Source organism: Pristiophorus japonicus, chromosome 2 (assembly GCF_044704955.1).
Source record: "Pristiophorus japonicus isolate sPriJap1 chromosome 2, sPriJap1.hap1, whole genome shotgun sequence".
NCBI classification, from domain to species: Eukaryota; Metazoa; Chordata; class Chondrichthyes; family Pristiophoridae; genus Pristiophorus; species Pristiophorus japonicus.
In genome coordinates this window covers 181,228,306-181,242,786 of record NC_091978.1, presented here as the reverse complement: position 1 = coordinate 181,242,786, position 14,481 = coordinate 181,228,306, and the positions used below count along the sequence as shown (strand labels likewise).

Genomic DNA, 14,481 nt, shown 5'->3' with positions numbered 1-14,481 from the left:
AAGTTAGCCTTCTTTAAGTTCTGGACCATGGTCTCTGAATTAACTGTTTCATTCTCCATCCTAATGCAGAATTCCACCATATTATGGTCACTCTTCCCCAAGGGGCCTCGCACAACGAGATTGCTAATTAATCCTTTCTCATTACATAACACCCAGTCTAAGATGGCCTCCCCCCTAGTTGGTTCCTCGACATATTGGTCTAAAAAACCATCCCTTATGCACTCCAGAAAATCCTCCTCCACCGTATTGCTTCCAGTTTGGTTAGCCCAATCTATGTGCATATTAAAGTCACCCATTATAACTGCTGCACCTTTATTGCACGCACCCCTAATTTCCTGTTTGATGCCCTCCCCAACATCACTACTACTGTTTGGAGGTCTGTACACAACTCCCACTAACGTTTTTTGCCCTTTGGTGTTCTGCAGCTCTACCCATATAGATTCCACATCATCCAAGCTAATGTCCTTCCTAACTATTGCCTTAATCTCCTCCTTAACCAGCAATGCTACCCCACCTCCTTTTCCTTTTATTCTATCCTTCCTGAATGTTGAATACCCCTGGATGTTGAGTTCCCAGCCCTGCTCATCCTGGAGCCACGTCTCCGTAATCCCAATCACATCATATTTGTTAACATCTATTTGCACAGTTAATTCATCCACCTTATTGCGGATACTCCTTGCATTAAGACACAAAGCCTTTAGGCTTGTTTTTTTAACACCCTCTGTCCTTTTAGAATTTTGCTGTACAGTGGCCCTTTTTGTTCTTTGCCTTGGGTTTCTCTGCCCTCCACTTTTCCTCATCTCCTTTCTGTCTTTTGTTTTTGCCTCCTTTTTGTTTCCCTCTATCTCCCTGCATTGGTTCCCATCCCCCTGCCATATTAGTTTAACTCCTCCCCAACAGCACTAGCAAACACTCCCCCGAGGACATTGGTTCCGATTCTGCCCAGGTGCAGACCGTCTGGATTTGTACTGGTCCCACCTGCCCCAGAACCGGTTCCAATGCCCCAGGAATTTGAATCCCTCCCTGCTGCACCATTGCTCAAGCCACGTATTCATCTGAGCTATCCTGCGATTCCTACTCTGACTAGCACGTGGCACTGGTAGCAATCCTGAGATTACTACTTTTGAGGTCCTACTTTTTAATTTAGCTCCTAGCTCCTTAAATTCATTTCGTAGGAACTCATCCCTTTTTTTACCTATGTCATTGGTACCAACGTGCACCACGACAACTGGCTGTTCTCCCTCCCTTTTTAGAATGTCCTCCACCCGCTCCGAGACATCCTTGACCCTTGCACCAGGGAGGCAACATACCATCCTGGAGTCTCGGTTGCGGCCGCAGAAACGCCTATCTATTCCCCTTACAATTGAATCGCCTATCACTATCGCTCTTCCACTCTTTTTCCTGCCCTCCTGTGCAACAGAGCCAGCCACGGTGCCATGAACTTGGCTGCTGCTGCCCTCCCCTGATGAGTCATCCCCCTCAACAGTACTCAAAGCGGTGTATCTGTTTTGCAGGGGGATGACCACAGGGGACCCCTGCACTACCTTCCTTGCACTACTCTTCCTGCTGGTCTTCCATTCCCTCGCTGGCTGTGGACCCTTCTCCTGCAGTAAGACCAACTCGCTACACGTGATACTCACGTCATTCTCAGCATCGTGGATGCTCCAGAGTGAATCCACCTTCAGCTCCAACTCCGCAACGCGGACCGTCAGTAGCCGGAGGTGGACACACTTCCCGCACATGTAGTCGTCAGGGACACTGGTGTTGTCCCTGTGTTCCCACATGGTACAGGAGGAGCATATCACATGACCGAGCTGTCCTGCCATGACTTAACCCTTAGATACACTTAAATTGCCGACAACAATGTTAAAAGTTACTGACTAATAAAGAAAAAGAAAAACTACTCACCAATCAGCAGCCAATCACTTACCACGTTGGCTGTGACGTCACCTTTTGATTTCTTTCTACTTCTTTTTTGACTTCTCTCAGGTGGAGCTGCACCGGTACGCCTCTCTGGACTCCCGCCTCTCTCGACGCTCCCCGGACTGCTGAGCCTTTTATAGGCCGCTGCCTCTCTCGACTCCCGCGTCTCTCGACGCTCCCCGGACTGCTGAGCCTTTTATAGGCCGCTGCCTCTCTCGACTCCCGCGTCTCTCGACGCTCCCCGGACTGCTGAGCCTTTTATAGGCCGCTGCCTCTCTCGACTCCCGCGTCTCTCGACGCTCCCCGGACTGCTGAGCCTTTTATAGGCCGCTGCCTCTCTCGACTCCCGCCTCTCTCGACGCTCCCCGGACTGCTGAGCCTTTTATAGGCCGCTGCCTCTCTCGACTCCCGCCTCTCTGGAGCGTGGGCAGGTACAACAGGAGCGGCGAGGTCGGGGCAAAGGAACAGCGAGAGATGGTAGAGGGACGTGATCGGGGCCCAGGAGTGGCCTGAGTTTGGGGCCAGAAGAGGCGAGGGGCAGCACGGGTCAGCCCACACTGTGATATGTGTGCACACTAGGTCCATGCAGCAGAGCAGGTCTCCAGTTGTCTTGGTTAATCTTTGCCAATGGACCAAGACCTAGCTCTGTCAAGCCTGTGTGGTGGCTGGTGTGCAACGGCCACCACATGTTAAAAAAAATCCACGCACAGGCATCTTCCACCCTTCAGAATGTAATTCAGGACCTGGAATATTAGGTCCTTCATTGAAACACCTGTGAACTCATCCTTTTTTGGCACGGAAGCAAGTCATCCTCGTTTCGAGGGACTACCTATGATGAGGGCTAACCTGGCGAGCTTTGATGACCCCGAGACGCAGAATGCTCACAGCGTCTGATCTGCCCTCTAGGCCTCCATAACCAGTGCCTGCAAAGAGACGCTCGGTCACTGAACCAGGAAATACCAGGACTGGTTTGATGAGAATGACTAGGAGATCCAAGAGCTGATAGATCGCAAGCGCAGGGCATTTCTGAGCCTTAAATAACAACCCAACTTGGGAGCAGCAAGGCAGCTTAAGGCCGAGATCCAACAAAAAAACTCCGGATCTAAAGAACAGATGGTGGATGGAGAAAGCACAAGAGATACAGCAGCTGATCAACAGCCAGAATGTGTGAGGATTCTTCATCGCAGTCAAGGCCACCTACGGCCCAAAAACCCAAGGACCCTGCCCACTGCTGGCCAAGAATGGGGAAACACTCATCAAGGACACCGAGGCAGTCAGGGCCCGCTGGAAGGAGCACTTCGAAGAACTCCTCAACCGAGACCCTGCCTTTGACTCGATTGTCCTCGACTCCATCCCGCAGCATGTTACCTGCCACCACCTCAGTAAAACCCCAGCCCTGCACGAGGTAGAAAAAGCCATAAGACAGCTTAAGAACAACAAGGCTACGGGAGCGGATGGAATCCCCGCTGAGGTACTGAAGTATGGTGGAGAGGCACTGTTGGCACGAATGCATGACCTCATCTATCTCATCTGGAGGGAGGAGAGCATGCCGGGAGATCTCAGAGATGCAGTGATCGTGACCATCTTTAAAAAAGGGGACAAATCTGACTGCGGCAATTACAGAGGAATCTCCCTGTTATCAGCCACTGGGAAAAGTCGTCACTAGATTCCTCCTCAACTGTCTTCTCCCTGTGGCTGAGGAGCTCCTTCCGGAGTCACAGTGCGGATTTCGTCCCCTACAGGGTACAACGGACATGATTTTTACAGCACGACAGCTGCAAGAAAAATGCAGGGTACAACACCAACCATTGTACATGGTCTTCTTTGACCTTACAACGACCTCTGACACTGTCAACCGCGAGGATCTATGGAGCACATCCTCCTCCTCGGATGCCCACAAAAGTTCGTCATCACCCTCCGCCTGCTCCACGACGACATGCAAACTGTGATCCTTACCAACGGATCCATTACAGACCCAATCCAAGTCCGGGCCGGAGTCAAACAGGGCTGCGTCATCGCTCCAACCCTCTTCTCAATCTTCCTTGCCACCATGCTCCACCTCACAATCAACAAGCTCCCCGCTGGAATGGAACTAAACTACAGAACCTGTGGGAACCTGTTCAACCTTCGTCGTCTCCAGGCCAGATCCAAGACCACCCCAACCTCTGTCGTCGAGCTACAGTACATGGACGATGCCTGCGTCTGCGCACATAAAGAGACTGAGTTCCAAGTCATAGTCAACATATTCATTGAGGCATACGAAAGCATGGGCCTGACACTAAACATCTGTAAGACAAAGGTCCTCCACCAATCTGTTCCCGCCGCACAGCACTGCCGCCAAGTCATCAAGATCCATGGCGCGGCCCTGGACAACGTGGACTAGTTCCCATACCTTGGGAGCCTCTTATCAACAAGGACAGACATTGACGACGAGATTCAACACCGCCTCCAGTGCGCCAGTGCAGCCTTCGGCTGCCTGAGGAAAAGAGTGTTTGAAGATCAGGCCCTCAAATCTGCCATCAAGCTCATGGTCTGCAGGGCTGTAGTAATAACCGCCCTCCTGTATGGCTCAGAGACATAGACCATGTATAGTAGACACCTCAAGTCACTGGAGAAATACCACCAACGATGTCTCTGCAAGATCCTGGAAACCCCCTGGGAGGACAGACGCACCAACGCTAGTGTCCTCGACCAGGCCAACATTCCCAGCATTGAAGCACTGACCACACTCGATTAGCTCCGCTGGGCAAGCTGCATTGTTTGCATGTCTGACACGCAACCCCCAAAACATGCGCTCTACTCGGAATTCCTTCATGGCAAACGAGGCAAACGTGGGCAGGGGACACATTTCAAGGACACCCTCAATGCCTCCTTGATATAGTGCAGCATCCCCACTGACACCTGGCAGTCCCTGGCCAAAGGTCGCCTTAAATGGAGGAAGTGCATCCGGGAGGGCGCTGAGCACCTCGAGTCTCGTCGCCGAGAGCATGCAGAAACCAAGCGCAGGCAGCAGAAAGAGCGTGCGGCAAACCAGTCCCACCCACCCTTTCCCTCAACGACTGTCTGTCCTACCTGTGACAGGGACTGTGGTTCTCGTATTGGATTGTTCAGTCACCTAAGAACTCATGTTAAGAGTGGAAGCAAGTCTTCCTCGATTCCGAGGGACTGCCTATGATGATGATGACACAGGACATTCAATGGGACATATGAAGGATGAGTTAGCCTTGTGGTTATGGTAGGGGCCTAGCAACCTGGATGTTATGAGTTCAAATGAAAGCATGGATAATTACGAATTGAATTCAATCAATCTGGTTATTTGTGTCTGGCATCTGAAAAAAAAAGCCTTGATTTTTGGGATATGGTAGCGTAGTGGTTATGTTAGAGGCTCTAATAATCCAGAGAGCGTGAGTTCAAAATCGGAAGTTTAAAAAAAATCTGGAAATAAATAAAAAGGCTGCTTTCAGTAAAAGTGACCATGAAGCTGCCGGATTGTTGTTAAAACTTCCTTCAGGGAAGGAGACATGCGTTCTTATGTCTGGTCTATATGTGACTCGTGCCAAATCAACATAGTTGACTCAACTGCCCTCTGAAGCGGCCTAGTAAGCCACATGTTTGCATCAACCCACTATTCAGCAGTTCAACTAGTACTCCCACTACCACCTTCTCAAGGTTAACTGGCGATGGGCAAGAAATAGCTGGCCTTGCCAGCGACACCACATTTCGAGAATAAATTAAAAATAAAGAAGTTACTGGTGGAATGTCTGACTAATTCAAGAATGATGAAAACGTCCTTACTTGTGAAATAAATGTAATATTCTCTACACAAAAGCAAAATACCGCAGATGCTGGAATCCGAAATAAACTGACAAAGGGTCACCGACCTGAAATGTTAACTCTGTTTTTCTCTCCACAGACGCTGCCTGACCCGCTGAGATTTGTAGCATTTCGCAGTTCCTACCTGACAATCTTATATTGATCACAATATAATAAAAATGAGGAACATTTACTTTACATGACTGGGGACCCTTGATGTCAATGTGTAAATAAATTACAAACTATCAGCATTATAGACACAGGGAATGACTTGAGATGCAGGGCTGTGTCATGATGCTCTGTCTCTCTCTGCCTGTGTAATTATGGAGAAAGTTAGCGTAACTAGCTGGTATTGCAGTGAGCACACAATCTGCTTACCTTCAATGTGTTACAGACATTGTGGAAGGGCTCTCTGGGAGCAAAGCTACACTACCAGCATTGCACCAACTTTGCGTGCATGAAAATTGTTTTCACAGTTACTTTAAAGTTGAAGTTAATTAAATTCATCTAAAAAGTAGTGCATTTAAAAGCAGATGGGTCAAGAGATACAGGGGCCGAAATTCAGGTCCAACCGAAATGGGGCGCACCTAACGCTCTTGAAGTGTTTTTTCCGCCGCTGTGAATGAGGTGGCCTCTTTCGTAAAATTCAGCAATTTTATTTTAGAGCGGTCCGGAAGCCAGTCATAATGGGGGTGGAAGTGTGGCGGTGAGCGCTCTAGAGGGGCGGAAGTGGAAGCGGGATGGAGTTTCTGCTGCTGTCAGTCATCAACCTGGTGCTGATGATGACTTTATGCATAAAGACATCATTAGCACCAGGCTGATGACTGACAGCAGCAGAGACTCCATCCCGTCACCACGTAGCTCCCCTTCACTTAAACGGGAAAGCCTTTGCTATTTTTAAACTTCGGTCCACTGGTCCACTAGGGAGGGTTCAGGCTGGGCCAGTGGCCCGGCACCAAAGAGGGGGTGCCAGGCTGCCTGTTGGTGGCACGGCCTAACTCGGGGGCATAATTGTCGGCCTGGCCTGGCAGTCGGCCGTCAAAAAAAACATGGCAGCCGCGGCAGTGCGCTCTCCCCTTGAATGAGTGCCGCACAGCCATGCCACGCACACTGAAAACACAGTGCACCGACAGGAAAAGCTGTCGGGGGCACCGTGCAGCGGGACGAAGAGTTTTGCAGATGAATTTATATGGAGGTGCGGGAGATCGGCGGTGGGCGCTTTGATTATTCACTTAGGAGGGGTTGGCAGCAGCGGTGCGGAAGTCGGGACCGCCGGAAAAAACCCCCAGGTGAATTTCGTTGGCGGCGGCCATTCTACCGAAAATCGACTCTGCTGCTTGGTCGCCGCTTTCCAGCAGTAAGAGGCCTTTTCGGGGGGCTGAATTTCGGCCCCACAATGTTCTATTGACTATATCAAACATTTCATACTATAACCAAATACCTACCCTAATTATGCAGCAACAATCAAGCTCCTTCTTCCCCAAGTACACTTCAATGATAAGGTCCCCAGCTTGTGCAATCTAAAGAAAACATTTTCCAGTCACTTTACATTCTCTCGACAGTATCCAATACATTTACAGACAGTTTTTATTTTTGGAATCCCGACAGGCAAAAGCTTTCAAAAGTTATCTTGTTCTATTTTGAGTTTGGTTTAATGAAAAAGAACTTTACACAAAGTGATGAGAGATTTGCATAGAAACATTGAGCAATCACAGAAAGCAACATACACAAAAAATAGATTTTCAAGCAATACAGATGCAGGGTTGTGCTTTGTGGTTATCCAAAGCCAATATCTATCCTTAATGTTGTAGCATGCAATATATATTTGAGCTGATACAAATGGAGATGTTTTGTGATTTTGAACCTGGTACTAGTAGCCAATTTCAAACTACGAACAAGTTTATGAACTTCCCCTGCTCCATAGCACAACTAGTATTGCATAAACGCTGAAACTCAGGAAAGGAAGCAGGTTCCCAGAACTAAGAACCAATTGTCAATTTTTCCCTTTCTTTGGGGTTAAGGCCAGTAAAAGGTTGATGTTATCATCCCAATACACTTTACTGATACCAAGAACATGAGAACTTTTAGCAACAGGAAAAGGCCATTGCGTCCCTTTTCCACATCTCATATCAGTAACAAATACCATTGCTTCTTCAGTAATAAAGTACAAGGGTAATGCCAAGTGCAAAACAATAAATTAGTTAGCTGCCAATAAGAGGACGAATTAAGGGCTAAAAATTTCAGGGCTTAACGCCACTCGTTACCGGCAAAAAATGGGCAGAAGAGGCCGGTCGCTGCTCTTTCGTCAACAAGTGGCGAGTCCCGCAGCGTCCTCCATTTTCCCAGGCCCGGTAGCGCTGCCGTTAAGAAGCATCGCCCTGCAAAGAGGGAGTGGTGATATCATTCGGCATGCAACGCCGACTTAATGTCACCGCGGTGAACTTCGGCATAGCGCTGAGTTCAGTGCTGGGTCCAAAGCACGCCAGGTAAACCTAGCGTGCAGGCAGACTCAGAGGTGCTGTCAGCATCTCTTAAAGGGACAGACACATATTTCAGCTAAGTTTGCATTTAAGCTTTAGAACTGGTTTCTTTTGATTTTACTTAAGAAGTGGTTTGTTGCAATAAATGTTTTTAAAGTTTTTAAGTGTGTAGGGAGTGCTGCTTGATGCTTGCAAGGCCTTGGTTAGTAAAGGAACGCCTCTGAGAAGACAGAAAATGCTGCAAATACTCAGCCGATCAGGTAACTTCCGTGAAGAGTGAAACAGAGTTCACGTCTCAGGTCGAGATGCTGCCTGACCTGTTGAGTATTTCCAGCAGTTTATGCTGTCATTTCAGATTGACAGCATCCTCTTGCAGAGGGAAGAGGAAGATGCAGAAGAGGAAGATGCAGAAAAGGTGGAAACAGAAGGAAGGATGCAACCCAGACAGCCCCTTTCTGGCTGGGATATCCAGGATGGAATCATCCACCTGCGGTACAAGTGACCACAACCCCAATTCCCCTTTGAGCATTTGTCTCACATCTTTCCTTCCCTCTGCTGCTGACAATCACAGCCTTCTCTTGGCCATGATGCTGAAATAAAAGCCACACAAAGCAAACTTTGCAATCCAACCTTATACATCTATCCATCCAATATGACATCAATAAATCAACTCATCACCCTTGTGCATTCTCTTAGTGACTGGCTTGTGTGTGCCTTTGCTGATCCTACTGATGTCATGCAGTGCTACCTCACTGACTGCAGCATGGCTGGTGGAAGGCTGCTGACTTTCAGTGGGGGACACTGCAAATGACCCTGAGGAGGTGGTGGCTGGAGTGTCCAATCAAGTGACGGTGCTCCTTCTTCTTCTTCACTCTCTTCTCCATCTTTTTGGCCAACCGCTGGTTGGGCAGGCTAGACCTTCATCTAGTCCCATTTCCCCACCCTTTCCCCGTATCCCTGCAATTTGTTTTCTTCAGTTATGTATCCAATTCCCTTTTGAAAGCTATGACTGAATCTGCCTCCACCACCCTTTCAGACAGTGCATTACCACTCGCTGCTTAAAAATGTTTTTCCTCATGTCACCTTTGGTTCTTCTGCCAATCACCTTAAATCCATGTCTTCTGGTTCTCGACTGTTCTGCCAATGGGATCAGTTTCTCTCTATCTACTCTGTCTAGACCTCATGATTTTGAACACCTCCATCAAATCTCCTCTCAACCTTCTCTGCTCTAAGGAAAACCACCCCAGCTTATAAGAACATAAGAACATATGAAATAGGAGCAGGTGTAGGCCACTTGGCCCCTTAAGCCTGCTCTGCCATTCAACATCATCTGAGCTTGGCCTCAATTCCACTTTCCTGTCTGCTCCCCATAACCCTTGACTCCTCTATAGTTCAAAAATCTGTCTATCTCCACTGTAAATATATTCAATGACCCAGCCTCCACAGCTCTCTGGGGTAGAGAATTCCAAAGATTCACGACCTTCTGAGAGAAGAAATTTCTCCTCATCTACGTTTTAAATGGGTGACCCCTTATTCTGAAACTATGCCCCCTAGTTCTAGATTCTCTGCCGAAGGGAAACATTCTCTCTGCAGCCACCCTGTCAAGCCACCTCAGAATCTTATATGTTTCAATACAATCACCTTTCATTCTTCTAAATGCCAATGAGTATAGGTCCAACCTGCTCAACCTTTCTTCATAAGACAACCCCTTCATCTCCGGAATCAACCTCATGAACGTTCTCTGAATTGCCTCCAATGCAAGTATATCACTCCTTAAATAAGGAGACCAAAACTGTACACAGTACTCCGGGCGTACAGTTGTAGCAAGACTTCCCTACTTTTATACTCCATCCCCCTTGCAATAAAGGTCAACATCTCTCTCTCCCCCCTGTCGCTGCAGATAATTCAAATTAAGTGATGATTCTCCGCCCGAATTTATGGGGTAAAGAATCGATTGAAATTGCCCTCTTTGAAAACAAAAATCATTGGGGCGGTGTTTGGGGCGGCTGAGGAGTGGAAATGTATGGGAGTGGGGCGGGCTGCCTGTTGAGGGGATGCCAGGCTGACTATTGGCGGCCCGACCGAACCCGTGGCTGCCATTGTCGGGCTGACAATTAAAATAAAATGGCGGCCACGGCAGCACGCCCTCCCCTTTAAGGAAGCTGGCAGCCACTGGCACCTTCCCACCGGAAAAAGCTGTCGGGGGCACTGACGGGCAGCTGCTCTGTTACTGCCGAGCGGTAAGGAGTCGGCGCATGCCTGACGGGGCGAGAAACGAGGCGCAGCAGAAACTCGTTCACCTGCCCCAGTCGGAAAGGCCTTACCTTACCATAGACACGGTAATGGACTTTAAACAGGGGGGCAATTTCAGCCCTTTTGTGTCCTCCTCACAACTTGCTTTTCCACCCATCTTTGTATCATCAGCAAATTTGGCTACAGTACACGGTCCATTGATCCAAGTTATTAATATAGATTGTAAGTAGTTGAGGCCGCAGTAGTTGATCCCTGTGGCACTCCACTAGTTTGTTAGCCTGAAAATGAGCCATTTTTCCCGACTCTCTGTTTTCTGTTAGTTAGCCAATCCTCTATCCATCCAAATATATTACCCCAACCTCATGAGCTCTTATCCTTTGCAGTAAACTGTTTATGTGGCACCTTACTGAATGACTTCTATAAATCCAAATACACGACATCTACTGGTTCCCCTTTATCCACCCTACTCATTACATCCTCAAATAACTCTAGCAAATGTTTCAAATGTGATTTCCCTTTCATAAAACCATGCTGACTCTGCTTGATTGTATTATGATTTTCTAACTGTCCTGCTACTACTTCCTTAATAATGGACTCTAGCATTTTCCCAATGACAGATGTTAGACTAACTGCTCTATAGTTTCCTGCTTTCTGTCACCCTCATTTCTTGAATAGGGGCATTACATTTATTGGTTTTCCAATCTCATAATCTATCTTCTCGCTATTTATTTTTTTTAAGTCATCCTTTGTTGGTTTCTAAAAATTTCCCAATCCTCTGGCCTACCACTAAACTTCGCAACATTGTATGCCTTTGTTTTCAATTTGATACCATCCTTAACTTCCTTAGTTAGCCAAGGATGGTTCATCCTTCTCAGAGTTTTTCTTCCTCACTGGAATATATCTTTGCTGAGAGTTGTGAAATATGTCCTTAAATGTTTGCCACGGCTTATCTACCGTCTTAGCCTTTAATTTATTTTTTCCAGTCCACTTTGGCCAACTCTGTTTTCATACCTTTGTAATTGCTTTTATTTAAGTTCAGGACACTAGTTTGAGATCCAAGTTTCTCACCCTCAAACTGAATTTGAAATTCTAACATGCTATGACCACTTTTCCCGTCAGGATCCTTTACTGTGAGATCATTACTTAATCCTATCTCATTACATATTACTTGATCTAAAATTGCCTGTTCCCTGGTTGGTTCCACAACGTATTGTTCTGAGAAATCATCCTCCGGTCTATCCATGTAACTGAAGTCCTTCATCCCTGGAACAATTCATGTAAATCTTTTTTGCACCCTCTCTAAGGCCTTCACATCCTTCCTAATGTGTGCTGCCCAGAATTGGACACAATGTTCCAATTGAGGTTGGACCAATCTTTTATAAAGGTTCATCATAACTTGCTTGCTTTTCTTGGGTGTGTGAAATGAAGAAGGCACAAGGATGGAGTTGTGATGTGGGAAGGGCGGGAAAGCAAGAAGTGCCTGCCAGAAGGAGGATAACATATGACGGTACCAGCATCTTGCATTCTTTCTGCCCCACCACTGGCCAAGGTCTCAGCCATGCTCTAGCCAAGGAGGTGAGGACATGTGCCTCGTGATTGGTACAGATTGGTGATAGGTGAGTGATGGAGGCGGGGGGGGGGGGGGAGCTGTGCACTGAACAATGTGTGAGGCTAGTGATTCAGTTGGTAGGAGATGGTTTTTGCAGATGGATTTACTGACCTTGACCAGTGGTCTGAGGTCATGAAGTTTCTTTAGGCACTGGAGCCAGGTGGTGGGGGTGACATTGCTGGAAGTGATGGCCTCTCTTGCAGTGTTGACAAACTGCACAAAGCTGGAGTGCTGGGTGAGAGACCCTGGATGCTCCTTCCCTAGCTTGCTGAGCCATTTGTGTTAGTGCTGAAGCACGACTCCCATTTTTTGAGGTTTGGAAGACAATTCAGCTTCAAGTGCTTATGACTACCATTTGGGACTTCTTTTTAATGCTTTTTAAAAAAAAACAGTAAGGCTGAAAATTGCATTTTTTTTTAAACTTAATTTTAATTAGTTATGAATGTTGATGGCGCTTTTAATTGGCCACAATTCCTTGTGAACTCCATAGCATTGCCTCACTCCCAGAAGCTGGACCGCCACTTCAGGATGGGAACTTCGACTTCTAGGCCTGCACTAATGCATCTAGGAGGGCAGTAAAACTCTTTCTCAGGAAGTGCTTCATCCATTTTCAGCGGCCATTATCCTGAATTGCCAGTGATACCAGCAACTCTTGTGGCAGACACAAATTTCGCCCCCCTAGGTTTTCCAACAGTAAAAGTTTTTGTCTCCTCCCCAGTGCAAAACAGTCCATTTTGCAAATGACATTGAATTAAAATTCCATACTATGGACAGATTATGCTGTTGGTGTTCTTGATACTGACAGCCAATCAATAAATTAAAATTTAACAATTAGTGATGAAGCTGTCATTTCATTGTTATAAGATATTACAAATGTGCATTTTTTAGATGGATTAAAAATTGTAACATATATAAATGAATTAAATATAAACTCTTTCATCTCAAAGCAATCAGCTAATTGCAAATGAAAGCAATGACTACTCCTGAAATTATTATTTGTTTAACTATTTGTGTTCTTGGGATGTGGGCAACATTGGCAAGGCCACATTTATTGTCCATCCCTAGTTGTCTTGAGAAGGTGCTGGTGGACTGTCTTCTGGAACCACTAGGGTTTTTATAGTTATGGGGCTCCAACAATGGCATTAGGTCAGGCATTCCAGAATTTTGACCGGGCAAAGCTGAAAGAACAACAGTATGGGGGCAAGTTTCGGGCCGCGACTAGAACTGCGCAGCTCCGAGAGCCACGCCTGTTTTCTGCGCTGAAAAGCGCGTCAAAAACTTACTGCGTGATTCTCCAATTGAAATTGGCTCCGTTCTAGGTCGGCACGGCTGAGGTCAAAGCGTGGCGCCAATTCTCTGCCTGCAGGGGGGCGGGGCTAGGTCACAGAAGCTGACATCGTGCCGGCAGCTCTGCGCATGTGCGCTGGAGCGTGCGCGCATGTGCAGTGTAAAATAAACATTGGCACTCGGCCATTTTCAAAGGTACATCGTCCTTTGGGTTTTAAGCTAGCGCTCATAGTACTCTGGCGAACAATACAGTAAGTTATCGTCTAAGTTTGTGGTTGGGCATAGTGGGATATCTAATCCTAGTTTGGGGCCCAACTGTCGTGGCATCAAGAATCCTGGTGTTATAAAGTCACTTTCGTCGTTGATGGTTCCACTCATGAGTGCGTGTAACAGCTTGATGAGGTCTTCACTTTAGTTATTAAAGGTTTTCTTAAACCACTCTTTACGCTGGGAGAGTATTAATATGGGTCACTCGTATAACCGCGGCGGCTGGCACGAGATTTACCAACCCAGTTAACCTTAACTGATTCAAGCTTGCGCTCATACATCAATGTTTATCACTGCTGAAGTCCATGGCGGGTGTGGCTAAGCAAGGTGTCTTGGGCTACATGTGTGTGCCTAATTGGCTTAATGTTGAGAATGCAACGTTTTTTTAATGTCGTTTTGAGTATGTGCGCATGCGGCAGTAAACAAGATGGTCAGGGCCTCCAAGCAGAGGCATGTTGTTAAGATTAGGTAATTGTCTTGTATTAAGAGGTGTAGGCGAATTAGCAAGAAGATGCCAGCTACAACTATGGTGCTGGAGTGGAGTAGGGCAGAGACTGGCTTAGGGCCTTCTATGGCTGCCGGCAATCAAGGGTGGAGTCCAAAGTATGCAGATTTTCCTGCTGCGGTGAGGACTAGGCCCAAGAGTGGCAGGGTTAGGTCTTTGTCTTTAGATAAAATAAAGAGTTGTTGAATTTCCCACGAGTTCAGGTTTATAGCCAGTCAGGCCATGCTTAAGATAAGTCCGATGTCCCCCATTCAGTTGTAGATGACAGCTTGTGGAGCTGCAGTATTTGCATCTGCTCGACTGTATCATCAGCCAATGAGAAGGAAGGACATGATTCTGGCGTT

At 47.1% G+C, this 14,481-nt stretch overlaps 1 protein-coding gene across 2 annotated transcripts in view; it reads right to left on the bottom strand.

Moving 5' to 3' along the window:
• arap2 (ArfGAP with RhoGAP domain, ankyrin repeat and PH domain 2) overlaps window positions 1–14,481 on the bottom strand; it is a 598,549-nt gene that overhangs the window by 114,134 nt on the left and 469,934 nt on the right. For both annotated transcript variants that reach the window (XM_070870551.1, XM_070870553.1), the window contains exon 25: window positions 7,182–7,256. In XM_070870551.1, coding sequence (XP_070726652.1) covers window positions 7,182–7,256 — 75 coding nt within the window. The remainder of the gene's footprint in view (window positions 1–7,181; window positions 7,257–14,481) is intronic.